This window comes from Equus caballus, chromosome 12 (genome assembly GCF_041296265.1).
Source record: "Equus caballus isolate H_3958 breed thoroughbred chromosome 12, TB-T2T, whole genome shotgun sequence".
Classification (NCBI taxonomy): domain Eukaryota; kingdom Metazoa; phylum Chordata; class Mammalia; order Perissodactyla; family Equidae; genus Equus; species Equus caballus.
Genome location: NC_091695.1, coordinates 28,306,289 through 28,334,106, shown reverse-complemented (window position 1 = coordinate 28,334,106; position 27,818 = coordinate 28,306,289). Strand labels below are relative to the sequence as shown.

General features: G+C 37.8%; 1 protein-coding gene and 1 pseudogene across 1 annotated transcript; both read right to left on the bottom strand.

Moving 5' to 3' along the window:
* OR4D51P (olfactory receptor family 4 subfamily D member 51, pseudogene) lies at nt 14,972-15,839 on the bottom strand (annotated as a pseudogene).
* Nucleotides 22,665-23,600, bottom strand: LOC138916471 (olfactory receptor 4D10-like). The gene has a single exon (XM_070229117.1). It carries the CDS (start codon nt 23,598-23,600, stop codon nt 22,665-22,667), a length of 936 nt encoding a protein of 311 aa, XP_070085218.1.
* Between the last annotated feature and the right edge of the window lie 4,218 nt (nt 23,601-27,818).

Genomic DNA, 27,818 nt, shown 5'->3' with positions numbered 1-27,818 from the left:
TCGGGGGTTAATCTGCCTACTACAAGCCCTTCTTATTCAGTTATTGTATTTGTTGGCAGTCATCCTGAAATATCCAAATTCTGAATGCTGAAAGATTTTTAGAAAGCCATTTGGTAGTAAAATCTTATCTGACCTGAACTAATTTTGTGGTAAAATTTGATCTGAATTAATGTGAGGCCATACACAATTTTTTAAATTGCTTTTGCGGGAATATTCATACATTTTCTTACAGAAATACTAAAATGTTTGGGTATCAGATGCTTCCCATGGGAGAAATGATGTAATATACAATACATACACTGCACTATCAATCTAAAATCTAGAAATTCTAAATTCTGAAACCTATCTGTTCCCAATAAATCAAAATAAAAGAATGTGGTCTTGTATTATTATTCTTATCATAATATTTAGCATATAGTTATGTCACAATGAATCATTTTACTTACTAAGTCTTACTAGGTTCCATGCTCCAGAAGGAAAAGAGAGGAAATGAATGCCATCCTCCCATATATGATTACCAGGCATCCCAAATGTCTAGCTGGACATACTCAAAGCACAGGTTTATTGAAACTCTGTTTGAATAAATTTGTACATTCATTTGTCATGAATATCACAAAACACTCATTTATCCTGTGATGTTTCTATTCTATAGTGTACATGGGTGTCAACAAATGTTTTTGGACATAACACGTGATTTTGTGATATCATAAACATACACACAGATGCCAAGGTCTTGAATATAAAATCACAGACACTTTGACTCAATAATTTCCATTTTCTTTGGCCTGCATGTAGAAGTTCAAGAAATAGAGTCAATTTTAAATACTAAAATCCAAGATTAGGTAGAATTTGGAATAATTTTCTTACATACATTCATTCCCTTCCATTCCACAGATTCAGCCAACACTTACTTATAGCTTCTTACATGTCAGACACTATTGTAGATGCTGAAAATATAAAGGAGAATTAGATCTACTTGCAGTTTTATGGGGTATTCAATATACTGTAGTAAAGGAAATGATAAAGTGTTTCACATAGGAAAAACAAAAGTATTTAATAATGCCATTCTCTATCCTTAATTGTCTATGCATGGTCATACCACACTGCTGCAAGGTGCCCCTGCCATTAAATACTTTTCTTTTTCAATTTGTCAAACTAACCTATGCCTGAGGCAGTGGTATGAACAGTAGGACAGGTAGTTCTAGACTGTGGCCATCACTCTAGTAATGTAATGGGGCTTTACAAAGTCTGACTTTATAAGTCCTAGGTCACATCCAACTTGGACAAAGTCATTGGGAGTGAAAGGCAATGGAGATCTTTAAAAGCTAAGGCTCTTTACATAGACTGAATGATTGTTAGAGTTTGTGCCATGCATTTTATAGGTGAATCAATGAAAAAGAAGCTGTAAAGTTGCTTTCACAAGAGAAGTAATATAGAAGAATGTTTAAAAACAGTGTTTGGTATGTAGTATATGCTTAATAAGTAGTCATAGGGTAAGTGTTATTGAAGCTAGACCTAGCTGCTGGATCTCTGCTATGTTGAGATAGATGTCCCTGTTGTCTACTGTGTGTATGCACATCATAGTGCTATCCTTTACCCCATTGCTTGGGCACCCAAGAACTTCTGTTATATTTCACATTTGTGTCCTGCTTGCTTTCAATTAGTCTTTAGGGACTATGTTCTATATACTTAATTTCCTGCTGGTGTTCTTTCTCAACGTCAGTGTTCCAGGTTGCTGATCCTTTGTGTCTGCACCATCCTGCTATGCTTAATTGTCTATGCATGGTCCTACCACACTGCTGCAAGGTTCCCCTGCCATGACTACCGGTCTGTCAGCCCCAGAGCTGGTAGAAGAATCACCAAAGGGAATATTTTTGGATGTGATTATTGAGCTTGAGTATTCAGAATTTCCATTCGGGGTGATGCTCCCTTGAACGTTATTGAGAAGTCAATCATGCACTGGAAGATGTGTGCAAACATGTACGTTTTGGTTTTGAAATTCCCTTAATGTAAAGGAGAAGATGAATTTTCATGAACCTTGTACTTAAAGTGCAGATATCTTTGCTTGAAGAGATCATAGGGGAGAAATAGGAATCTGTCTCCTTAGGAGATAGGAGCTGAGGGAAAATGAATAGAGCTCCCCGTGTAGCAGTCCGTTCCATTTTTTTCTAGGCAGACGGTTTGCTTTTTATTCTATTAAGATACGTAATCAGAAGCATCAGAAAGACTGAAAAATGCATTTGCTCCTGTTTTCCACAAAACTGCTCTCATGAAGAAGGGATAAAGGCAGACAAAGGTTGTGGTGTTACTATTTATTCACCAAGTATTAAATTGTGATATGTTTACTGAGCACCTCCATGTTCTAGACCCTCTGGTTTCAGAGATGCTAAAAGCAATGAATTCCATATTCCCCCTTGTCTCAGTCCCAATGTCATTTTTGAAACCTTGTCTCACCATAGATCTATGGATAGTCTCACTTGGTTATATTGCACACCTCTAACTTAAAATGTCTAAAATCGATATTATCATTTTCAAGAACTAAGTACTTCCTTTTTGTAGCAGGCACTATCATTCTCCTTGAATTATCTATGACCCTCTCCCTTATGCCCTCTTCCTTCTTTTGGTCTTTTGTAACCCATCTTGAATAAATAACTTTTGCATTTCTTTCATAATTTGCAATGATTTTTTGCAATAGTTTACTTCTAGAACTTTGCAGTCTCTGTCCTGATATTCAAAATCTTGCACAATTCCTTCTCTTTGTGTGTAGATTGGATTTAGTGCCTTGCTTCTTTAGAAGAGAATTAGAAAAAGTGATAAGATGTAACTTCCAAGATGAGGCTATAAAAGACTATGGCTTTTATCCTCTTGACACACTCTCTTTTTCTTTGATTGTTACCTTTCATGAAGTAGGCTGCCATGTTGGAGAGACTCACAAGTCTAGGACTTGAGGAAGGCCTCCAGCCAACAGCTGGTAAGGAGCTGAGACTTCAGACCGATAGCTCTTGATTCTGACCAACAATCATGTGAGTGAACCTGGAAGTGGGTCTTTCACCAGTTGAACCTTCAGATGAGACTGCAGCTCCCAGCTGACGCCTTGACTATAGCTTTGTGAGAGACTATCAAGCAGAAGACCTAGCTAAGATTTGCCTGATTCCCATCCCACACAAACTGCGACTTGAGAAATGTGCGTTATTTTAAGCCACTATGATTTGGCTTCATCTGTAATACAGCAATATGTTACTAATACAGTACTAAATTAATAGTTTACTTTATTGAATAAGAGCAATGTGGATGACATTCCATTTTAGACTTGAAAGACCAGATATGCAACAACAATAAGAACAAGAAAACTCTTCAGATCCCTCCAGGGTAGGGTCTTGTGAGTGGAGCTTCATGGATGCCTAAATATAGTTCCTGTTTTGCTGACTAACCTAGAATGTTAGAAATTAAGCTTCAACAACCAAAACCTTCTTTGAATTTCTCAAATAAGTCCAGAATGGCAGGATCACTCCTAAACAAGTCAGTTTGTGTATTTATATACATTGATTTGCTTATGAAAAATATTGTAAAAGTTTAAAACCAAACAACCTTTTATAGAAAAAAATCAGGGATGGTAGGACCAAGTATATGGGACATTTCTAGGATAAACTATAATCAGTTTAATATCTAATAGTTCTCTAAGAAAAAGCTCTACGTAGAGAAAAATATAGATTAATCCAAATAATTATTTGGTGCCACATTGAAAGAGAAGTAAATTTAATGGTGCCCTGAATTCCATTGCTTTTCATCACTGTGTGTGATCAGGTTGTTTTGCATGTGTAAACAGTCCAAGGCAGCTTCCTGGGCAGCTTTTGCTGGGTTTCTGTCATTTGCACGGTCCTACACTTGGGAACATAAACTCTGATTGTATTGATCTTTGGTTACTTAAAATTTTCCCAGTCACAAAGGTTTGCTCAAGGTCAATTCAACAAAGCAATAAGAAAAAGGCATACTTGTGAAAAGTAGGCTCGATCTGAAGAACAGTAATGCCAGAGGAAACATTCAGTGAGGGAGTAAGTGGGCATGTGATCTGCAGATGGATGCAGCTAAAGACAAATGTACATCTTTATTTAGTTTTATGCTTGAGCAAGTATGCCTAATATTAGAAAATAATTCAGGAAATGTTTTATTGATGGGCATAAAATAGAACACACGAAGAAACAATCAACAAAGAAGATGACACTCATCTCTACAGGAGCATCTGCATGATTAAATGTTTATTTACAACTTGCCTGTAGAAAGTACGAGGATAAGTGAGGGTTGTCTCCTTGACCAATCTTCTTTGAACACTCTCTTGCAGTGTTCTATGTTTTGGAGCCTGTCCTTCTAGTCTATTGTCATCCTAGTTCCTAGGCTTACCTTGATCAACTTTCTCTTCTTTTCAATTACATTTCCTTTCTCCATATCTCTCTCATTTCACTTTGGTTCTCTGTGAATTCCAAGGGACCAGTAGTACTTCCAGCAAACAGTTTTATGTATTAAGTGAATCCTTTTAGAGACTCTCAGTCCTTGTCATCTAATCCCATTGTGATTTCCTAGTAATGAGTCATATCTGTGGAAAAGACCAGCAGAGTTCATAGTTTTTCATGTTCTCCTCTTTTTTTCTGGGGACAGAGCAGGATTACATTCTCCAGACTCCCTTGCAGTTAATTGGGGCCATATGACTAAGAGATGGCCAGTGAAATGTGGTCGAAAGTGATACACATTACTTTCAGGACTGGCCCATAATCACTCTGCCCCCTTTCTCTCCATAGTTCTTAATCTTCTCTCCCTTTCTCCATTTGCTGGATGAATGGAAAGGATTCTGGGGATCTAGAGACAGGTAGAGGCTAAGACAGAAGAAACAGAAGTCTGTTTCTCTAAATGACTACATGGAACAGCTGTTTCTGAAGACCAGCGAACATTTTTGTCCCCGTGTTGATGTGTCCAATTAATACATGAATGCCAGCTTCTATGGCTTAAGCTCTATAATGGGAGACACTGTGCAGTAAAGTCAATAGATCCCATCAAAATACCAGCTGGATTGTTATATAAACCTTCTCCTAGAACCATTCTCATTTCACAGAGACTAGCAAATTCTGATTCATTGAGTAAACCTGCATGATTTTCATTACTCTTTCTTTTGCTTCTAATGGAGTGAGTGGGAAGTGCAAAAAAGTTGTGAGGTCTCTATGTGAGAAACAACAAGCACCACAAAAAGGAAATGTTAATTATGTGATGTGATGGAGGTGGTAGCTAATGCTGTGGTGGTAATCATATTACAATATGTGTGTTTATCAAATCAGCATGTTGTACAGCTTCAGTTTCACAATGTTACATGTCAATTATGCCTCCACAAAGCTGGAAAAAACCCAAAATGAAAAAACAGAAACAATGAGAAATTTTGGCCTGTCCATTCTGTGATTGGTATAACTCTGCTACCTAATGGGGAGTCAGTTGTTTCCCATGAGAGTGCTTAGCATCTATCTTTGCTTAAGCATTTCATAAATCCATGTGAGCTGTCACAACATCTACCCATCAGTGTTATTCCTTTATGAATACTCCCACCTATAGCACTACTTCCTTCTGACCAGGAGGTAATCATGGCTTTGGAATGATTTGGGAATCTTCTCTCCCTGGAGGAAATCATGGATTTGCTTTGCTCAGGGGACCACAGAAGGAGCTCTTCTTTCTGAACTTTCCTTTTGAATGTCAAATACTGGTATTGACTCCATGAGTGTAGTATTTCATGGCTCCAATGAGCTGACTGTTGCATAATGTGGCACACTTTTATACTATTCTCTCCCTCTGCACATAGTGATTCCTTAGATTGCTCCTCTCTACCTTTTTCCCTTGAAAAGATCTACTCATGCTCAAGTGTCTTCTGAAGTTCTCAAGTAAAGTGCCTACAATGTTTCCACAGCACCTTGTTCATATCTTCATTAAAGCGTCTTGGAGTATGCATATAGGTCAGTGACTATCTTTAATCGTCCTGAAGAAGTCTGAATCCTACCACTGTCAGGCACATAACATGTGTCCTGTCAATATATGTGGGGTGAATAATTGAAAGTGGGTAGTGGAAGACATGAATGGGTCTCACCTTAAATAGCATCACCCATAGGTCCCCAGCACATACTGTAGGACAGGCCTCTCTTAAGACTCCATGGTATCCATAGATGCTCATTTGTTTTTTGCATTAAGTTGATCTCTTTCCATTTTGAGAAAGCGATATTTAAAATCTATCTTTAAATTTAAGTGTTATCTCATCCTCATAGAATTTGGGTTATTTCTTAATGCCTTGTTTCTTTAGTTTCCTCATGGCTGACTTCATTTCCTGATTTCTTAAGGTGAAGATCATAGGATTGAGCAAAGGAGAGGTGACAGTGAAGGTGACTGAAATGGCAGTGCCTGGGGGGAGGGCAGTGAAGGTCCAGGTATAAACATAGGTGCAGGGCACCAGGTTTAGTGTCACCACAGTGATGTGTGTGGTACAGGTGTATTGACTTTTCTCCTGCCCTCTCAAGAATGAGATCTCAGCATCCTCAGGATTACTGTGTAGTATATGAGGAGAAAGAAGAATATATAACAGCTGAGTAATCCATTATAGGAAATCATCAGGAGCTCCAGAGTGAGGGTGTCAGTGAAGGCTAGTTTGAGTGCTCCGGGGACATCACAGTAGAATGGATCAAGAACATTGGGTCCCCAGAAGGGGAGGCGAAGTAATAAAGAAATCTGGACGATGGAGTGGACAAAGACCCCCATCCAGGAGGCCTCAACTAGGCTAGTGCATCGTTGCCTACTCCTTATAGTCATATGATGGAGGGTATTGAGATGGTAATGAAATGGTATAGCAATACAATGCCAACACAGAGAGAGAAAAAAACATCTGCCCCTCCCAGATGGTAGAAGAACGTTTGAGCTATGCAGCCATTGAAGGAGATGTTTTTTCTTATCTGTTATTCTTTATTTTTTAATTGAATTCATAATAGTTTACATCAATGTGAGATTTCAGTTGTACAATATTTCTTGACTGACACCACATAAGTGCTCCCCTTCACCCTCTGTGCCCACCCTCCACCTCCCTTCCTCTGGTAACAACTATTTTCTTTGTCCATCTGCTTGTTTATATTCCACATATGAGTGAAATCATCTGGTATTTGTCTCTCTCAGACTGGCTTATTTCACTTAGCGTAATTTCCTCCAGGTCCTTCCATGTTATTGCAAATGGGATGAATCGGTCGTTTTTATGGCTGAGTAGTATTCCATTGTATATCTATACCACAGCTTCTTTATCTAATCATCAGTCAATGGACACTTGGATTGTTTCCATGTCTTGGCTATTGTGAATAGTGCTGCAATGGTCACAGGGGTACATATGTTACTTTGGATTGTTGATTTCAAGTTGTTTGGGTAGATACCAGGTAGTGGGATAACTGGGTCATATGATATTTCTATTTTTAGCTTTTTAAGGAATCTCCATACTGTTTTCCCTAGTGGCTGTACCAGTTTTCATTCCAACCAGCAGTGCATGACCATTCCAGTTTCTCCACATCCTCTCCAACATTTTTTGTCATTGGTCTTGGTAATTACAGTCACTCTGACTGGTGTAAGATGATGTCTCATGGTAGTTTTGATTTGCATTTCCCAAATGATTAGTGATGTTGAGCACCTTTTCATGTGCCTGTTGGCCATCTGTGTATCTTCCTTTGAAAAATGTCTGTTCATATCTTCTGCCCAGTTTTTGATTGGGTTGTTTGTGGGGGTTTTTTTTTTGAGTTATGTGGGTTCTTTATATACTTTGGATATCAACCCTTTGTCTGATAAACGATTTGCAAATATTTTCTCCCATTGGTGGGTTGTCTTTCCATTTTGTTGACGGTTTCTTTTGCTTTGTAGAAGCTTTTTAGTTTGATGTAGTCCCATTTGTTAGCTTTTTATTTTGTTTCCCTTACCTAAGTAGACATGGTATTTGAAAAGCTGTGGCTAAGACCAATTTCAAAGAATATACTGACTATATTTTCTTCTAGGATTTATATGGTTTCAGTTCTTACATTCAAATATTTAATCCCTTTGGAGTTACTTTTGAAGTATGGTGCAAGATAATGGTCTACTTTCATTCTTTTCCATGTAGCTGTCCAGTTTTCCCAACACCATTTATTGAAGAGACTCTCCCTTCTCCATTGTATGCTCTTTGGCTCCCTTGTCAAATATTAGCTGTCCATAAATGTGTAGGTTTATTTCTGGACTCCAGATTCTGTTCCATTGATCTGTGTGTCAGTTTTTGTGCCAGTACCATGCTGTTTTGGTTATTATGGCTTTGTAGTATATTTTGAAATCAGGAAGTGTGATACCTCTAGCTTTGTTCTTTTTTCTCGGGAATACTTTGGCTGTTTGAGGTCTTTTGTTGTTAAATATAAATTTTAGGATTCTTTGTTCTATTACTGTGAAAAATGTTGTTGGAACTTTGGTAGGGATTGTGTTGAATCTACAGATTGCTTTAGGAAGGATGGACATTTTAACTACCTTAAATCTTCCAATCCAAGAGCACGGAATATCTTTCCATTTCTTTGCGTCTTCTTCAATTTCTTTCAACAATGTTTTATAGTTTTGGGTGTACAGATCTTTCACCTCTTTGATTAAGTTTATTCCTAGGTATTTTATTCTTTTTGTTGCAATTGTAAATGGGATTGTATTTTTAATTTCTTTTTATGCTACTTCATTGTTAGTGTATACAAGCACAACTGATTTTTGTATGTTCATTTTGTATCCTGTGACTTGACTGTATTCATTTATTATTTCTAAAAGTTTTTTAGTGGATTCTTTAGGATTTTCTAGATATAAAATCATGCCTGCAAAGAGTGACAGTTTCACTTCTTTGTTTCCAATATGGATCCTTTTTATTTCTTTTTCTTGCTTGATTGCTCTGGCTAAGACTTCCAACACTATGTTAAATAAGAGTGGTAACAGTGGGCATCCTTGTCTGGTTCCTGTTCTTAGAGGGATGACTTTCAGTTTTTCACCATTAAATATGATGTTGGCTGTGGGTTTGTCATATATGGCCTTTATTATGTTGTGGTACTTTTCTTCAATGCCCATCTTATTGAGAGTTTTTATCATAAGTGGATGTTGAATTTGGTCAAATGCTTTCTCTACATCTATTGAAATAATCATGTGATTTTTATTCCTCATTTTGTTAATGTCTTGTATCACATTGATTGATTTGCAGGTGTTGAACCACCTTGCATCCCTGGAATGAATCCTTCTTGATCATTGTGTATGATTCTTTTAATGTATTGCTGTATTTGGTTTACCAATATTTTGTTGAGGATTTTTGCATCAATGTTCATCAGTGATATTGGCCTGTAGTTTCCTTCTTTATGTTGTCCTTTTCTGGTTTTGCTATCAGGGTAATGTTGGTCTCATAGGATGGGTTAGGAAATGTTCCGTCTTCTTCACTTTTTCGGAATAGTTTGAGAAGAATAAGTACTAAATCTTCTTTGAATGTTTGTAGAATTATCCATAGAAGCCATCTGGTCCTGGACTTTTGTTTTTTAGGAGGTTTTTGATTACTGTTTCAATCTCTGTACTTGTTATTTGTCTATTCAGATTCTGTATTTCTTCTTGATTCAGTTTTGGGAGGTTGCATGAGTCTAGGAGTTCATTCATTTTTTCCAGGTTATCGAATTTGCAGGCATATAGTTTTTCATAGTATTATCTTATAATCCTTTGTATGTCTGCAATATCTGTTGTAATTTCTCCCTTTCATTTCTAATTTTATTTATTTGAGCTGCATCTCTTTTTTTCTTGGTGAGTCTGGCTAACTGTTTGTCAATTTTGTTTATCTTCTCAAAGAACCAGCTCATAGTTCCATTGATCCTTTTTACTGTTTTTTAAGTCTCTATTTCATTTATTTCTACTCTTATTTTTATTATTTCCCTCCTTATGCTGACTTTGGGCTTTGTCTGTTCTTCTTTTTCTAGCTCTGTTAGATGCATTTGAAGATTGCTTATTTGAGACTTTTCTTGATTGTTGAGGTAGGCCTGTATTGCTATGAATTTCCCTCCTATGACTGCTTTTGCTGCATCCTATAATAGTTGGTGTACTGTGTTTCCATTTTCCTTTGTCTCCAGGTTTTTTAAAATTTACTCTTTGATTTCTTCAATGATCCAATGGTTGTTCAAAAGCATGTTGTTTAATCTCCACATATTTCTGACTTTCCCAGTTTTGTTCTTGTGGTTGATTTCTAGCTTCCTAGCATTGTGGTGAGAGAAGATGGTTGGGATGATTTCAATCTTCTTGAGTTTATTGAGGCTTGTTTTGTTACACAACATATGGTCTATCTTTGAGAATGTTCCATGGGCACTTGATAAGAATGTATATTTTGCTGGTTTTGGATGGGATGCTCTATATATGTCTATTAAGTTCATCTGTCCAAGTGTTTCATTTAAATCTACTATTTCCTTGTTGACTTTTGTCTGGATAATCTGTCCATTGAATTAAGTGGAGTGTTGAGGTCCCCTACTATTATTGTGTTGCTGTTAATTTCTCCCTTTACGTCTGTTAATAATTGCTTTATGTACTTTGGTACCCCATGTTAGATGCATGTATATTAATAAGTGTTATGTCCTCTGGTGAAATGTCCCTTTTATCATTAAATACTGCCCCTCTTTGTCTCTCATTGTCTTTTTAACTTGGAGTCTGCTTTGTCTGATAAATGTATGGCAACACCTGCTTTCTTTTGTTGGCCCTTAGCTTGGAGTATTTTCTTCTATCCCTTCACACTAAGCCTATGTTTGTCTTTGTAGCTGAGGTGTGTTTCCTGGAGGCAGCATATTGTTGAGTCTTATTTTTTAATCCATCCAGCTACTCTGTGTCTTTTTATTGGAGAGTTCAGTCCATTTACATTTAGAGAGATTATTGTTATATGAGGGCTTAATGCTGCCATTTTATCTCTTGTTTTCTGGTTGTTCTATGTTCCCACTGTTTCTTTTCCTTTGTATTTCTGAGTGCTGTTTCATTTTGTTGGTTTTCTGAGAGGGATTTCTCAGTTTGTGAGTTGCGGCTGTGCACTGATCTTTTGTTTAGTGGTATTGTGAGGATTGTATGAAAGATATTGGAGATGAGATAGTCCATTTTCTTATAGCCTCTTATCTCCATTACCATAAGTAGGTTCCTTCCCTTTCCTCTCCCTTTCTGAGTAATTGCTGTTACACATTGTTCTCTTTTTAATTTTGTGAGTTTGTGGTTAAGTTGAAGTGTTTATTGTTACTTTTGATCCTTTCTTTCCCTTTCTCTTTTAAGTTGTAGTTGAGCCTTTGCCTACTTGTTATAGTAGAGAGCTGCAAGTTTCTGGTCATGTCTGTCTATCTCCTTGATCAGAGATTTGTAGACCTTTACCTTTTTGTTGCAAGTGTGAAGGAATCTTTAATTATTTCTTGTAGGGGAAGTCTTGCAGCAATGTACTCCCTCAGATTTTGTTTATCTAGGAAAGCTTATTTCTCCATTGTACCTGAAGGAAAGTTTCACTGGATAGAGTATTCTTGGCTGAAAGTTTTTGTCTTTCAGTATTTTGACTATATCATTCCATTCTCTCCTAGCTTGTAGGTTTCTGCTGAGAAATCCACTGAAAGTCTGATAGGGTTTGCTTTGTAAGTTATTTTCTTCTGCTTTGCTGCTACTAATATTCTTTACTTATCCCAAACTTTTGCCATTTTTACTATTATATGCCTTGGAGAGGGTCTTTTAGGGTTCATAAATTTGGGCATTTGATTAACTTCATTTATCTGTAAATCTGAAACCTTCCTCATGTTTGGGAAGTTCTCAGCAATTATTTCTTTGAACAAGCTCTCTGCTCCTTTCTCCTTCTCTTTGCTGTCTGGGATATGTATAGTCTTTGTGTTGCTTTTCCTAATTGAGTTGGATAGTTCTTGAAGAATTCCTCCATTTTTTAAAAATCTTAGTTCTGTCACCTCTACAGGTGGTGACCTGTAGAATTTCTACACTTTTATCCTCAAGAAGGATAATTCTTTCCTCCATAAGATTAATTCTGTTTCTCAATGATTCTAGATTATTATTTATTTCATTAGTTGTGTTTTTCACATCCAGAATTTCTGCTTGATTTTTTTCTCAGTTTCAATCTCTTTGGTGAAGAGATTCATTTTATTGCTGAGCTCCTTGAATTGTCTTTCTGTGTTATGTTGCAAGTCATTGAGTTTCCTTATGATGGCTATTTTGAATTTTCTGTCATTTAGGTTGTATATTTCTGTGTCTTCAGTGTTAGTTTGTTGAGAATTGTCATTTTCCTTCTGGTCTGAATTTTTGCTGCAGTTTCTCATGGTATTTGATGAACTAATCCTTTGTGGTATTCTTAGGATGCTGATTCACCCTGTTACCACTAGGGGGGAGAAGGAGCAGTATTTCTGGCCCCACCCAATCTGCTGGAAGCTGTGGGGGTAATATGGGTGCTTGCCCCAGCTTGGGATGCATTCAGGCACTGATGTGGGCTGTCCTTGTCAGGAGGGCTTCCTTGTTAGGCCAGTGCCACTCTTTGGAGCTTAGGGGGTGCTCTGAGCTCCCCCTCCCCACCAGAAAGTTATCACCAGTGAGCTCAAAGCTCCTGTGCTTATTCCTGCAGCTGCCCAGACCCATTCCTTCTTTGGGAGCACAGCTGCACTGTGAGCATTAGCACACACCTAGAAAGTGTTTGCTCCAGCATGGAAATCTGCTGAGGTCCCTGTTTACACTCTACAATATATGGGGCCACTGTGCTTGGTGAGCAGGGCTTCCTCTGTGGGACCTGAGCTATGGTTATTCTTTGACAGCACTGGGACACGATGGGCTCCCATTCCCTGCCAGGAAAGTGAGCGCCTGTGGGTTCAAAGGTGCCACTCTTATTCCCACAGTAGCCCTTACCAGTTTGCTCTGTGGGAGCGCAGTTGCACTGTGAGCATTCCGTGTGCCTGGGAAGTGTTTGCCCCAGTGCGGGAATCTGTTGAGGTCCCTGTTTATTATCCACAGTCCACAGGCCACTGTGCTTGGTGGGCAGGGCTTCCTTGCTGGAACCCCAGCTATGGTTGCTCCTTTACAACACAAGGGTGTGGTGGGCTTCCTCTCTCCACTGGGATAGTGACCACTAGTGCGGGATAAGGGTTACCACCTCCTCTTCTTACAGTTGCCCTGCTGCATGTTCCCAATTTCCAAGTGTTTGCACCAGGTTGGAAAGTATTCATGTGTGTGCATAGGGCTACTGGTGGAGAGCAGCATGTGCTCACCTATCTCTGCCACTTCCCAGGGGGCCGGTCCATCCACCCTCAGATGTATAGCTCCGAGTGTCTCTCAGGCCTCCTGTTGTGATGTGTGGGCTTCCTCCATTGGTCATTGAATGTCTATTTAGTTATAGTTCAAAAGAGGGAGAGAGAATAACTCACTCTACCATGTTGTTGATATCACCGAGCCAGGATAACTCTTTAAGTTGTCAAAACAACAAGCAAACTTATTGTCATATTTTAATTACAGAAAGCTAGAAATTCTAGGATGAAAGCTGCTTTGAATTCAATGTTCATTCTCATGTTTTCTACCCCATCAGTTTCTTTCCCAATAATGAGGAGTATGGGCCATATAGGAGGAGAATATAAGAGGTCAATGAAGGGAAGCATGAGTGTTAGGCAGAGCAATACAGATGATATCAAAATGACATTAATTTTTCCCTGAGCATTTACAATTTCCAGTCATTGTATGTTTCACATATACCATCACACTTTAACCTTCACAACAAGACCATGAGATGGATATTATAAGTATCTTTGTATAGGTGAACTGTGACCTGTTAAGAGATAAAATAACTTGCTCCACATCCAACCACTGGTGGATGGCAGAGATGGGATTCAGACCCAGGTATGCATGACTCTGAAGTTAGAGCTTTCAGCTATAATGCTTTACTTTTACCAAGTTTTCCCAGACAAAAACACTAGCCAGTACTTCCTGTTCACAAAAACCAACAGGCTGAAAAATAGACTCATTAAAGTTTTATCCTCTTCAAATTTTCCTCTGTCTCTTTGGGAATTGGGAAATGGGAAGTGGGAAGAATGTTAATCCTCAATTATGAAGTCAATCTCAGATTAGCTCTGGTAAATCTGCAACAGGAAAATCAGTTCTTGAATAATGAGAATGGCTTACTCTTTGTGTAGCATCCCTGAGATTCTGCCTTTGTCTAAACTTATCACAAGAATGTGACTCTGGCACATCTAATTCTACATCAGATCAGTCCTTTTAGGCCATTTTGTGAAATCTTTCAAAGCTTAGTAATTCCTGATAGGAATCCAGATGGATAACTATTATGTACCTTTGAGGTCCTCAAGGTCACAAACTCTTTTGGAGTTTAACTAAGCAGAAAAAATGTCTTAAACTGTGATGGGAAATGTGTCCCTATATGTGTGTACTTCAGATGCACTGATCACGAGATCTTTCTAGAACAGGATTGCAGTTTGGCATAGACAGGCCCAGTAACATAAAAAGTTACATTCAAATGGTAGAAGAGCAATCAATTGGGTATCTGAAGAGTTATCTCTGTAATTAAGTTGATATGAAATCTTGAGCAAATCATTCTATTTCTAGGTTTCTATTTACTTACCTCTTGAAAAAAAGAATTGAATTCAATCATTCTCTTCACTTGCCATATTGTTGTCATCATTGACACACTGTTCCTTTGCTCTTTAAATGGAAATACATCAATCAGTTCAATCCTATAACGCTAGTTACTTCATGCTTACCAGAAGCTTGAGTTACCAGCTACCTATTAACTAGAAAAATAAATCATTACCTAGTAAGAGTATTTGGCTTATTGACAATATATTTGAGTATATAAGTATGACTCTATGTGAAGAATAATGAAAGGAGTCCTTGGTGATGAAGAGGTTGGAGACTCCTATTCTTTCACAGAAGGCTTGAGTCTTCTCTTCAGTCTCTTCATTGCTGACTCCATTTCCTGGTTCCTTAGTGTGTAGATCAAGGGGCCCAGCAGAGAGGAAATGCCAGTGAACATGACAGAGATGGCCTTATCTGTGGGAGGGCCGTGAAGGGCCAGGAATAGACGTAGATGCAGGGCACAAAATACAGTGTTACCACAGTGATGTGTGAGGCGCAGGTGAATAAGGCTTTCCTCCTGCCCTCCCCTGCATAAGACATGAGTATCATTAGGATGACTGTGTAGGACACAAGCAGGTAGACAAATCCCAGGGTAGTGACTAAGCCATTGTTGGAAATCATCAGGAGCTCAAGTGCAAAGGTGTCTGTACAGACCAGTTTGAGGACCTGGGGACATTGCAGTAAAAAGTGTCAAGACGTTTGGGTCCACAGAAAAGTAGAGGCAGCAACAGGGAAATCTGCATGATGGAATGTATAAAACTCTTCACCCAGGATGCCACAATGAGGGCAGTGCATCACCCCCTACTCATGGTGGTCACATAGTGCAGGAGATGGGAGATGGCTATCTGGTGGTCAAACACCATCACTGACAAAGAAAAAATGTCTGCTCCACTGAGGAGGTGGAAGAAAAACAACTGTGTCATGCTGTGTGTATAGGATATGGTCTTTATGTTTGATAGCTGATTTACTAGGACCTTTAGAGCAGTGATGGAGGTGAAGAAGATGTAAAGAATGGTTAGATTGTGGAGAAGGAAATACATGGGGGCATGAAGGAAAGACTCACAAGTCACAGTAGCTGTGTTGAGGAAGTTTCCCAGCAAAGTTGTATGATACACAAAACATAAAAAGAGAAATCATACCAAGCTCAGGTCTTTGGACTAAGTCCTAGAAATATATATTTTTTAACCTAGAGCCATTTCCCAACTCCATTGAATCACATTTCTTCTTTATGTAGCTTGGAAAAAAATTAAAAGTGTTATTTCAGAAAGGGTTTACACTCCCTTAATATATTCAGGTTTACAGAGTCAGGTGTTAGGTCTGAATACTGGCGAGGTGTTATCAGCACATGAAGAGTTGTTCCGAGATTATAGTTGATGTGTCCAAAATGACATCCCCTACACGAGCATGCATTTAATCATTATTTCTTCTGTAAATTATAAGTATTTTAGAAAATGCATAAAAATAGTTTTCTCAGCATATACGTTCTAAGTATCCAAGATGAACAAGTGGATGTTAACTATTCAGAGATGGACTATTGTGGAAGGAGGGATATAAAAATGGATGCAGTTTGGTGTGTGGATAAGAAAGTGCCTATTTGGTATGACTGGGGTTCTTTGAGGTTCCACAAGAGCGTTGGGTTTTTTTCCAGACTGAAATCTCCATTTAAATAGTTTAAGAGCTCCTATTTGCAAAATGGTTGTCTTTGGACTGAATTCAACAGAAGCACTCTTCCCTTTTTAAAACTCAGATGTAATGCTATGAAAAATTAGAAAATTTTAAAGCCCTAAGAATTCTTCTCTGTTGCTCTATTCTTCCTTAAGGGGATTACTTTGTTTCTGTCTTTACCTTAAACTACTTTAGGTATCAAACCACCCTGGTGTTGAAGAGCTTTTCAGCTATGAAAAGAAAAGTGATAACTTAGAGCTTCTCTTCTGTTCATTATTCAAATTTATTTTTAAAAGTTATTTTTTTATTGTACTATCATTGACATTCAATAGACTCAAGTATTTGAAGTATACACTTTGATATGTTTTGATATAAGCATATACCCATGACATCATCACTATATTTAAGATAGTTAACATTTGTGTCATCCCAAAAGTGTCCTTGTGGCCCTTTGTAATATGTCCACTCTTCCCATCCTTCTACAGGCAACCACTGATCTTCTTTCTATCACTATCCATTCATTTGCATTTTCTACAAATGGAATCCTACAATGTGTTCTCCTTTTTTGTCTGGCTTGTTTCACTCATAGAATTCATCCATACTTTTGGGTCTACCAATATTTTGTTCTTTTTTATTGTATGGGTGTGCCACATTTTGTTATTCTTTCACATGCTGATGGACATTTGGGGTTGTTTTTGGTTTTTGACTATTACACGTAAAGCTGCTATGAATATTCATATACAGGTCTTCGTGTGGACATAAGTTTTCATTTCTCTTGGGTAAGTACCTAGGAGTACAATGGATGCAAGTCTTAAAATTCAATAAGAAAGAAAACAAATGAATTTAAAAAAATGAAGAAAAGGTTTCAACAGACATCTCAACTAGAAGATACAGAGATAGCATGTAAGTACAAGAAAAGATACTCAACATCATTTCTCACTGGGGAAATGTAAATTAAAACCATAGTGAGATAAAAGTACACATCAATTAGAATGGCTAAAATAAAAAAGGCATATATCAAGAATCAAGAAAAATGTAGAGGAATGGAATTCTGGTGGGAATGTACAACAGCGCAACCAGTTTTGAAAACATATTGTCAGTTTTTTAAAATGTTAAGTGTATACTTAAGATATAATCTTATTGCTTTTGAATGCCTTTCTTTTTCTTGAATCTTTGAAATGGATTTTAATTTCTTTCTTTGCAGTCTATCTCCCTTTTCTTGCCATAATCAGAAATAGAAGGTGAAAATCATTTCTCCCATTTTTTGGGTGTGTTTCCCAGTTCAAATGAAGATATTTATTTTCACCTCGTACACATTCCTTTCAAGTTTTCTTTTGTCTGAATGCAATTTTGTCCCCCAAGTCTACTTAATATGGAAAATTTAAAAAGCTACCAAGAGGTATCATAGCATACAGGGAGAAACTTGGAAGCCTCTGGCATCACACAGCCTGTTCAGCTCCTAGCTGGGCACTGACTGGTTGTGCTACGGGAGAAGTTAATTTACCCCTTTGGCCTCAGGCTCTGCATCAGTATTTGGAAACAATAACATCTCCTTCATGTGACTTTTGTAAAGACTAAATGAATTAATCTAGGCAAAAGCAAGAATACTTAGAGTGTTGTCTAACCGATGACGTGTGCTTATACTTATGTTACCTTAAAGAAAAACTCCAGGTTAGTAAGTGTCACAGACACACAGCTTCTTTAAATGTACTGACAATCTATTATGGGAGCCTTTCATTTCGTAGAACATGGATTCTAAAACAGCTTCATCAGAACATACTGTCTTGGGAGAAATCTGAAGTGTTTTTCTTTCAGTGTCAATGAGAGTGGCCAAGAGGGTGGTGACAGTGTATGGTAGTAAAGAGAATGCTTGCTTGGTTGGGCTTATTATCTGACATCATCTTAGCAGACCAGAGAAGTTGAGTGTCGTTCTCTGCAGTGAGAGCCATCTGGGGTCAAGTCCTGGTTTTGTCACTGTGTGTGGGTAAGTGAGAGACCTCACGGAGTCTCTGCTTCTTCATCTATACAATGGGGGTTTTAATAATACCCACCACACTGGGAAGTTATATGAGGATTAGGTGAATTAACATATGGAGAGTCTCAGCACACATTGCTGGTTATCTGTTATGATTAGTACTATGTTGAGTAGCATTAACACTGGAGGTTCATCAAGAAATGGAGTGTGTTGACGTAATGATAGGTGAGTCATCAATTCTGACTAGTTTAAAGAGAGGAATCGATCACCAGAAAACATCAATTCAATATAGTTACTAGAGATGTTGAGGAGGTCCATCCTAGTTATGAAAACCTTCCAGAGGGATGCCATGTAAATAATAGACTATGATCTACACAGAATGGTAGAAGGTAGATGGTACGTCAGACACCAGGTCAGTCTTCTTTGTCAGAAAGGAATGGGTCCCATGTTCACAAGCTACCTTTGGTAATTCAGACAACATCTTATACTTTCTGCTGTTTTTTAAATCCATCTAATTATTTAGTAAATATTTATAGAAAATTGACAGTGTTCTATGTTATGCAAGACAAAAGAATATAATCCAAACCAGTGGAAAAACAACTGAAATCTAATAGTAATATGGGAGAGATGGAGACTGTGTAAAGACAGATGAGCCATGTGTGAGAAACAGACAACTCATCAAAAGGCTCAGAGAACCCTGCATGGAGGAGGTGACACTTATGTTTGGGGCATGTGGGAGTGGACAGAATGGGAGATCTGGCTTTAGGGGACCACTTGAATATATAAAAGTTGCTCACGAGTCAGAAGTTTGGCTGCAAAGAAAGGATACAAATATGAAGGCATGGAAAGACATAGGAAGGAAAATCATTGCTATAAATTTTTATTTTTTGGTAAATCTAGGGAAAGGTATGTAGATGTTCATTGCACTATTCTTTCAAGTTTTTTTTGAAGGTTTGACATATTTTATTTTCTCTCTAGTTTTAATTTAACATAAGACATATATGTGTAGAATTCAGTCTGAGGAGATCCATCTACAGGAAATAAGCCTGAGAAAAATCTCTTCTTTGTGTAATTCAAGGGATTCCAGAAAAAGAGTTGCTTTCTCGTCAATTCCAAAGTGAACTCATTTCTATGACTCTCATTTCACAATATCCTCTTTGTTCATCTTTCTTAGCTGTGCTTTCTGTCATTGAAGTTTCACCCTGGAATGTAGCACTTTGTGTACTTATCACATTGTTTTTAGACAGAATGTATTTATGAATATTAACAATTACATCTAGAGTTCAATTATTCTCACTCTTCTTTTCTCACACTTATGCATAGACACTGAGACCCCACAGACATTCACACCCATGTAGAGTTATATTTCTTACCTAAAGTCTCCAACCTTCTCTTCCAACATCTTAAACAATGTTCACACGTATCTTGGGAATCATTCAACTTCGCAAAATTCTGTTAAATACCCCTCTCAAAGCCAGTGATTTCAGTGGCTTCCCTTTTATCTTTATGTGGGAAATGGCAGACATAAGATAATATTTTCTTGGTTTGTTCACAACGTCTGACAGTGCTACACCATATTTGCCAATTCCTTGATCCCAGGATTGGAGTGAGAATTATCACAGGGACTATAGTTGGATGCGATTGTGGAAAAATTCTTCTGATAGTGAGGTGGTTTCAGTGGGAGTGATTGTGATTCAGGCACATATGCTTAGTAACACACTTTTTGTCTAGTGTCTTAAATTTTCTAATGGTGACAAAGATTTTCTCCTTGACTATATTCAGGCTCCCCTGAACTTTTCAACTAGGCTTTGACTTTTGGAACCCCATCCTTGTCTCTGCATTGTCCAATTTTAACAAAAATCCTGCTTCATCAGTTTAGCCAAAATCCCCCATCCTCCATATCCTATCACCCTCTGTTCAGGTTCCTCATCCTCCACCATCCCCCAGTGATGTCTAATCACCCTGACCTGACTTTGGCAAGAATTTTATTAGGTCAGTTTAGCCAGAATTCGACATTACTCCTGACATTTCCTTTTAGTGGTTTTTGTACTGGGAAATAAATGTCCATTCTTAAGGATTCTCAGCAACTTCCTCAGGCAGTTTCATGCACGCAGGGTGATTCCTGAAGTTTGACACAAAGTTTTGGAAGCAGCACTTGGACCTGAAGAGGTTGTTTAGTCAAGAGTGAGGGAGCTCTCAAAGAGCTGGTGAACAAAGTGGGTGATGCAGTTCTCACAGGATACACACGCAACCGGAGTACCCACACTGGATCCATCTGCAAATCCCACTTGCTTGACCTTCAAAGTTTTTCAAAATACTCACCATCTCCACAATTACTACCCTAAATCATGTCTTCATTATTTCTTTCATGAGATTATTGCCTCATCTCCTTGTTTTTGTCCTCACTCCTCTTCAGTCTATTAATAACAGTAGCTCCTGCAATTCTGTTAAAGCATGCATCACTATTCTGCTCTTTCAAGCCCTCCAAATGTATCCAATCTTGTTTAATGTGAAAGTCAAAATCCTCACAATCATCTAAAGATGGTCGTCCTATGGCCCTATAATATCTCTTACCTTTAGTACTATACCTCTCCTCTTCTCATCCACTTACAAAGGCCTCCTTGCTGTTTCTTGGATCTCTGGGAACATCACCATCTCATGGCCTTTGCATGTCTGGTTTTTGGACTGAGATTTGTACTGAGACATGAACATGTTTCTAATTTCAAAGATTTTAACATCTGGGATCTACCTCAAGACGTGAGAGGAAAAAACACAACTCCCAGCAGCTGTAAATAGCATAAAAAGTAAACAATAAAAGCCAAGCTTATATGTTGAATAATGTTTTCCACCTCAAGCCAACTTTTTTGAATGTATATGCATAGTCTGATGTAGCTTCATAGGTTTCTGTCATTTTTTAGGGCATCATATTAAGAGAGAATAATAACCATGAAGCAATTTTTTTCTTAACCATATTCTCCAATGACTTGAGGAGCAGAAAGGAGTTAGAGACAATATTCATTCATTGAGTTTTGTAATTCAACAATTTTTATGAGTGTTTTCTATGTTTTGCTTGCTGTGATAGATGCTGGGGATACAATAAAAGCATAATTCTACTGGGGGAGATAGGAAGAAGGAGGACAGGGAATTGGAAACAAGGTCATGAGTTCTGTGCCCAAGCTAAGCCCAAGGCACTGAGGGAAAGTGGTGGAGGTGGCAAGCAGGCGTGGGGTTCAGAGGAAGGTCAGGGTAAGGACCCTGCACAAGGTCACAGAACTCATAATTTTTGAGGTCTGTATTCTAAATCAAGCTGTGCTAACTTGAAGACACCTGCTCTCAATCACTGGATTGTGGGCTTTAGATGGAAAAATCTTCAGATAATAGTTATTTAATTTATCGCATAATAGAATCAGAGGAGGAACTTAATTTGAATGTGTTTACTTCCTTAAGATTTGATTACTTTATGAAAGACCATATAGAATCCAATGCCCAATCTGTATTATTTTCTTTCTCTCTTTCTTTTTTTTATTTTAAAGATTGGCACCTGAGCTAACATCTGTTGCCAATCTTCTCTCTCTTTTTCTTCTTCTCCCCAAATCACCCCAGGACATAGTTGTATATTCTAGTTGCAGGTCTTTCTGGCTCTGCTATGTGGGACACTACCTCAGCATGGCTTGATGAGTGGTGTTAGGTCCATGCCTGGGATCCTAAATGGCAAAGCCCTGTGCCACTAATGTGGAATGCATGAACTTAACCACCCAGCCACGGGGCCGGCCCCCTGTATTATTTTCTAATATGTGTCTCAGCTCCCTTCCTGGGAACAAGTAATGTACTTGGAATGTCTCAGCATATATATATTTTACTTTTTCTTATTGGTATTTTTATTTAGACAACTGGAGATTCCCATGCAGTTGTAAGAAATAACAGAGAGATATCCCACCTTAACCCATTTCCCCTCAATGTTCATTTCACAATCTATATGTATATCAAAATTTCAAGTTGTACATCTTCACCATATGCCTTTTTTATCTGTCAATTATATCACAAAGGAGCTGGGGAAAAAACCCACAATAATTGCAATATGATAAAATTGTCTGAGTTTATTTCAATTCTGATTCCTTTATTTCTTGCAAGGCCCTATTGCAAAAGCAATGAACACCTCTCCAGCTAACAATTTGATTTCTCTACTTCGTTTTAGAACATTGAACCCATCTTTTTACATTGTTATTGCAGCCTGATCCAGAATCTTTGAAAATAATGTGTATCTTAGTAGAAATATAAAAACTATTTAGAAATCCTTTAGTCAATACATTTTATTTGATGGACAAACATATTCAAAGGTGATGAGAAGGAGTGAGAGACCAGCCTATACCTTGTCAGAAGGCAGAAATCTTCTCTTCAGTCTCCTCATGGCTGACTTCATCTCCTGGTTCCTCAGAGTGTAGATTAAGGGGTTCAGCAGAGGGGAGATGACAGTAAAGGTGATGGAGATGGGCTTATCCGTGGGGAGGGCAGTGAAGGGCCGGGCATAGACATAGATGCAGGGCACAAAGTGCAGGGTCACCACAGTGATGTGTGAGGTGCAGGTGGAGATGGCCTTCCTCCTGCCCTCCCCTGCCTGAGACCTCAGCATCATTAGGATGACTGTGTAGGACACAAACAGGAAGATAAACCACAGTGTAGTGACCAGTCCATTATTGGAAATCATCAGCAGCTCAAGCATAAAAATGTCAGTACAGATGAGTTTGAGGACAGGGGGAACATCACAGTAGAAAGTGTCAAGAACATTGGGTCCACAGAAGGGGAGGGGCAGCAAAAGGGCAATCTGTACGATGGAGTGGACAAAGCCCCCCACCCACGAGGCCACTATTAACCCAATGCAACGGCCTTTACTCATGATGGTCACGTAGTGCAGGGGCTTGGAGATGGCCACATACCGATCTAAGGCCATCAGTGACAAAGAAAATACATCCACCCCTCCAATGAGGTGGAAGAAAAACATCTGAGTGAAGCAGCCATTGAAGGAGATGGTCTTTCTCTCTGACAGAAGGTCCACCAGAACCTTGGGAGCTGTGATGGAGGAAAAGCAGATGTCGGCAATAGACAAATTCTGGAGCAAAAAATATATGGGGGTGTGAAGGCGAGATTCACAGGTCACCGTGACCGTGATGAGGAGATTTCCCAGCAGAGTTGTCACATACACCCAAAGCAGGAAAAGGAATAAGACCCAGTTCAGTTCTTGATTCTGGGTTAGGCCAAGGAAAATAAATTCTTTGACCCTCATGCAGTTTTTTAGCTCCATTGAGTCAACTTCTTTCTCTCTCTCTTGTTTCAAGCTTCTTCATTTGAAAAGACTTGGCTATTTATTTTGTTTTCTTCGCAAGCACTAAGAATACAATTCAGAATGCTCCTCGCGTGGTTGCGCTGTTTGTGATTTGTTGTTTTGTCTAAATTTTTAAGATTGCAGTCGGTTTGGTGATCAAATCAAATTATCCCATGTAAAGTCATTCAATAATTCTGTTCTTATAAAACTATTTTTGAAAAGAACAAACTTTATGTTCAGCAGTGATGTTTACATAACATTTTATTTAATTTATTTTAGTTTTCAAATTTTGCTATTGTTTTCTTCCATCCAAATATATCGAATGTCCAAAATGTCTGAATCATAAACAGAAAGATAAGTACAATGAGGTTCCAGCCACTGTAGACTCATAGTATGAAAGTTTAATATTCATATTAGAGAACTTTCTGTTGACTTCCACAGGGTCTTGTCTTGCTAAAAAGAAAAAAAGAGTATCATTCTCTTTCTTACTGCAATGTTGCTGTGGCATGAGTCAGTTTCCTTACTGTTGGCTGTTTTATGTTGAATTTCTTAAAATTGTCACCTGTTAGTCCATATATGTAGCTTTTCTTTGTCATTACCTTATATGAATCAGATTTTTTATTAATTATTTTTAAATATTTAAAATTTATTTTTAAGAAACACATTGAAACAATATATAAATACAAATATCAAAGAATATCTTTAATTTCTTTTATTGTGATAACACTTAAACATGAGAGCTACCCTCTTAACAAATTTTTGGGTGCCAATACAGTATAGCCACAGTGCTGCACAGCAATTCTCTAGAACTTATTCATCTCACGTAACTGTTGTGATCCTTGCTTGAGTGTGGGGGAGAGAATAAAGATAGTGACCCACTTTTGAAAGGTCATCCATACTCTATCAACCACACTCTCTTCTGCCTCTTTCTCTGTGTGGATCAAAGCTAAGAGAGTGGAGGGTTCACACAGGAGGGAGAGATGTAGATATGTTTAGAATAATACCTATTTTTTATAAGCTGTTATTGGCCATTCTTAGGAAATTTTATAATTATTACTTATTCCACCTTATACTTAGCAAGTCAACATTTATTGCAATGTTCAAATGTATATGAACAAATGGGACCACATTGTCAAAGTGTTTGCAGCTTAGCGAAAGTGAATGATTTGTATAAATTGATGAACATAATGCATGATAAAATGTAAAATGTCAAGAGAAAAGTAGAGATTGATTTGGTTGGGATAGGAACTATGCTAAGAGATATAATGATTTCTATTAGTAATAAAAGCTGCTATTTTTTGAGTGTTTACTGTGTGTGAAGAGTTATGAAATGTTGACATTGAATTTTCACCACTATCCTTTAGAAAGTATTAATGTTATTCCTGTTTTTCAGATGGAATATAGTGTGAATCTATGTTTGACTGAAGTTAAGGAAAAGATAGAAATAGGATGGAAAAAACATTGTTTTGTTTGCCTCTTCAATCTTATGTATATAGGGTCTCATTTTGTATAACAAGAATATTTTGGGGTGCGCCTGATAGCCGTGCGGTTAAGTTTGCATGCACTGCTTTGGTGGCCCCAGGTTCACTGGTTCGGATCCTGGACACCCACCTATGCACTGCTCATCAAGCTATGCTGTGGCAGGCATTCCACATAGGAAAAATAGAGAAAGACAGGCACAGATAGTAGCTCAGGGCCAATCTTCCTCAGCATAAGAGAGGAGGATTGGCAGCAGATGTTAGCTCAGTGATAATCTTTCTCAGAGAAACAAAACAAAGAAAAGAAAATTTGGTAAAGTCTGTCTGAAGATAAGAATTTTTCAGAAAGGGGTTCTGGAAACCCAATTTATGTGGAGCTTAGTCTGAGACTATCTCATCAAGAAGCAACTCAAATGATCACAGCAAATGAATGATGCCTTCTCTCACACTGAGTGGACCACATTTCTGAATCCCTCTTAACATATCACCTCTCTTCCAATAGTTAACACCCACCTTTGTTGTTTCTGTCACTGAGAAGATCATCTTGTCTCTGAAGCATTTAATATACCTGGAAAATATCAAAGTCAAACTATTCATACATAGTTTGTATAATCAATAACAACATCTCAATGTCACTATCGATAACTTTAACCTTAGCTAAATCTTAACATCTTTACCTAATACCTTTGATCCTGAAACTCCAACTACAAATTGTATGTCATCAGGTACAGACCAGAATAAAACACTAGTGACACTAGTGACGTTAATTCTTGAAAATATTGTTTCTGAAGGCAGAGCCTCTTGGAAGACTAAATATCTTAGTGTCTTTATTCTCCTTTCAGGAAAGAAAGGGCAGATTCAAAGAATCACATCTTCAAGAACTTCCTCTGTGTCCCTATCTTACGTGCAAATCCCTCAGCCTCAGGCTTAATGTGAGAATTGCAAAGGGAATAATATTGGACAAGGAAGTGGAATTCAGTGCCTGATTCTGTTGTTGGTGATGAAGTTTCAAAGGGAGTTATTAAGAAGTTACTGAAACATTCACATGTGTAAACACACATTCACGCATACACAGATGGACACATTTTGATTGATATCCAAATTCTTTAGAGGCAGTAGTAGAAATCTATCTGTTTATCCATAGCTCAATAAGAACTTTGTTAAAACATGCCAAATACTGCACCTGAGAGAGAAAAAGGGTCCAGTTTTCATTGCTTGTAAGGCTCAGAGGACAGTATATACAAATCAGTTTCATTTGGATTGTCAAAAATCTCAAAAAAACCTGCACCTCAAATCCTTTGCTACCAGTCTAGTTTCTAACTATATGCAGAATGATTATAGTCTCATGATGTTGCTCTAAGTCTCTGCATGTAGAAAAACAAGACTTAGATGACGTTTGGGGAATGCACGTTTTTCCTTTTTTCCAACACTCTACTCAAATGGAAACTCTCAATTTGGATACATCTAGATAAGTATGTTAGTAAAGCTGTCTACAAAATCATAATAGTTACTTAAGATTACCTGAATTTATTGAATGATGGGATCTTATATAAAATGAACTTCCACTGTTTGCAGAATGCTGATGGGTTTGGATTTACTTGCTTTTCCATTTTGTTTTAGTACTGTAAACTAGCCTACACAGATTAAAAAGTGCATGATGCAGGTTATGTGTTTGAGATGGGTAATTCCTCCCCCAACCCAGCTTTACTGAGATTTAATTGACATATATCATTGAGTGTGTTTAAGGCATATAATGTGTTGATTTGATACATTTATAATTGCAAAATGCTTATCATCTTAGTGTTAGCAAACACTTTCATCACCTCACATAATTACTCGTTCTTTTTGGTAGTGAGATCATTTAAGACATACTCTCTTTTAAACTTTCAAGTATTGTTACCATATTGTTAACTATAATCACCATCTTTACATTAGATCCAAAACTTATTCATCTTATAGCTGGGAATTTGTACAGTTTAACCAACATCTCCTTACTTCTCCACGTCCCCAACACCTGGTAACCTACATTCATTCTACTCTGTTTCTATGAGATCAGATTTTTAGGTTCCATATATATATGAGATCATAGAATATCTGTCTTTGTTTGACTTAGTTCACTTAGCATAATGCCCTCAAGGTCCATCTGTGTTGTTGCAAATGGCAGGACTTTCTATTTTTTGTGACTGACCACACCTTCTTTATCCATCCATCCATTGATGGACACTGAGATTGCTTTCATATCTTGAATGTTGTGAATAATGCTGCAATGAACATAGAAGTGCTGATACTTCTTCAAGACCTTAATTTCATTTCCTTTTGGTATATATCCAGAGATGGTATTGCTGGTTCATATGGTAGTCTTATTTTAAATCTTTTGAGGAACCTCTCTACTGTTTTCCACAGTGGTTGTACCAATGTATATTTCCAGCAGCAGTGCACAAGGATTTTCTTTCCTCCCCATCCTCACCAACACTTATCTTTTGTCTTTTTGATGATAGCCATTCTAACAGGTGTGAAGTGATATCTCACTGTGGTTTTGAATTGCATTTCTCTCATGCTTAGTGATGTTGAGCACATTTTCATGTACCTATTGGCCATTTGAATGCCTTGTTTAAAAAAATATCTACTCAGTTCCTATGCCCATTTTTAAATCGGATTGTGTGTTTTTTGGTATTGAGTTTATCAGTTCTTCATGTGTTTTGGACACTAACAGCTTATC

Coding starts and splice junctions, on each gene's coding strand:
- LOC138916471 (XM_070229117.1), bottom strand. CDS start 23,600: ATGGAGCTAAAAAACTGCATGAGGGTCAAAGAATTTATTTTCCTTGGC.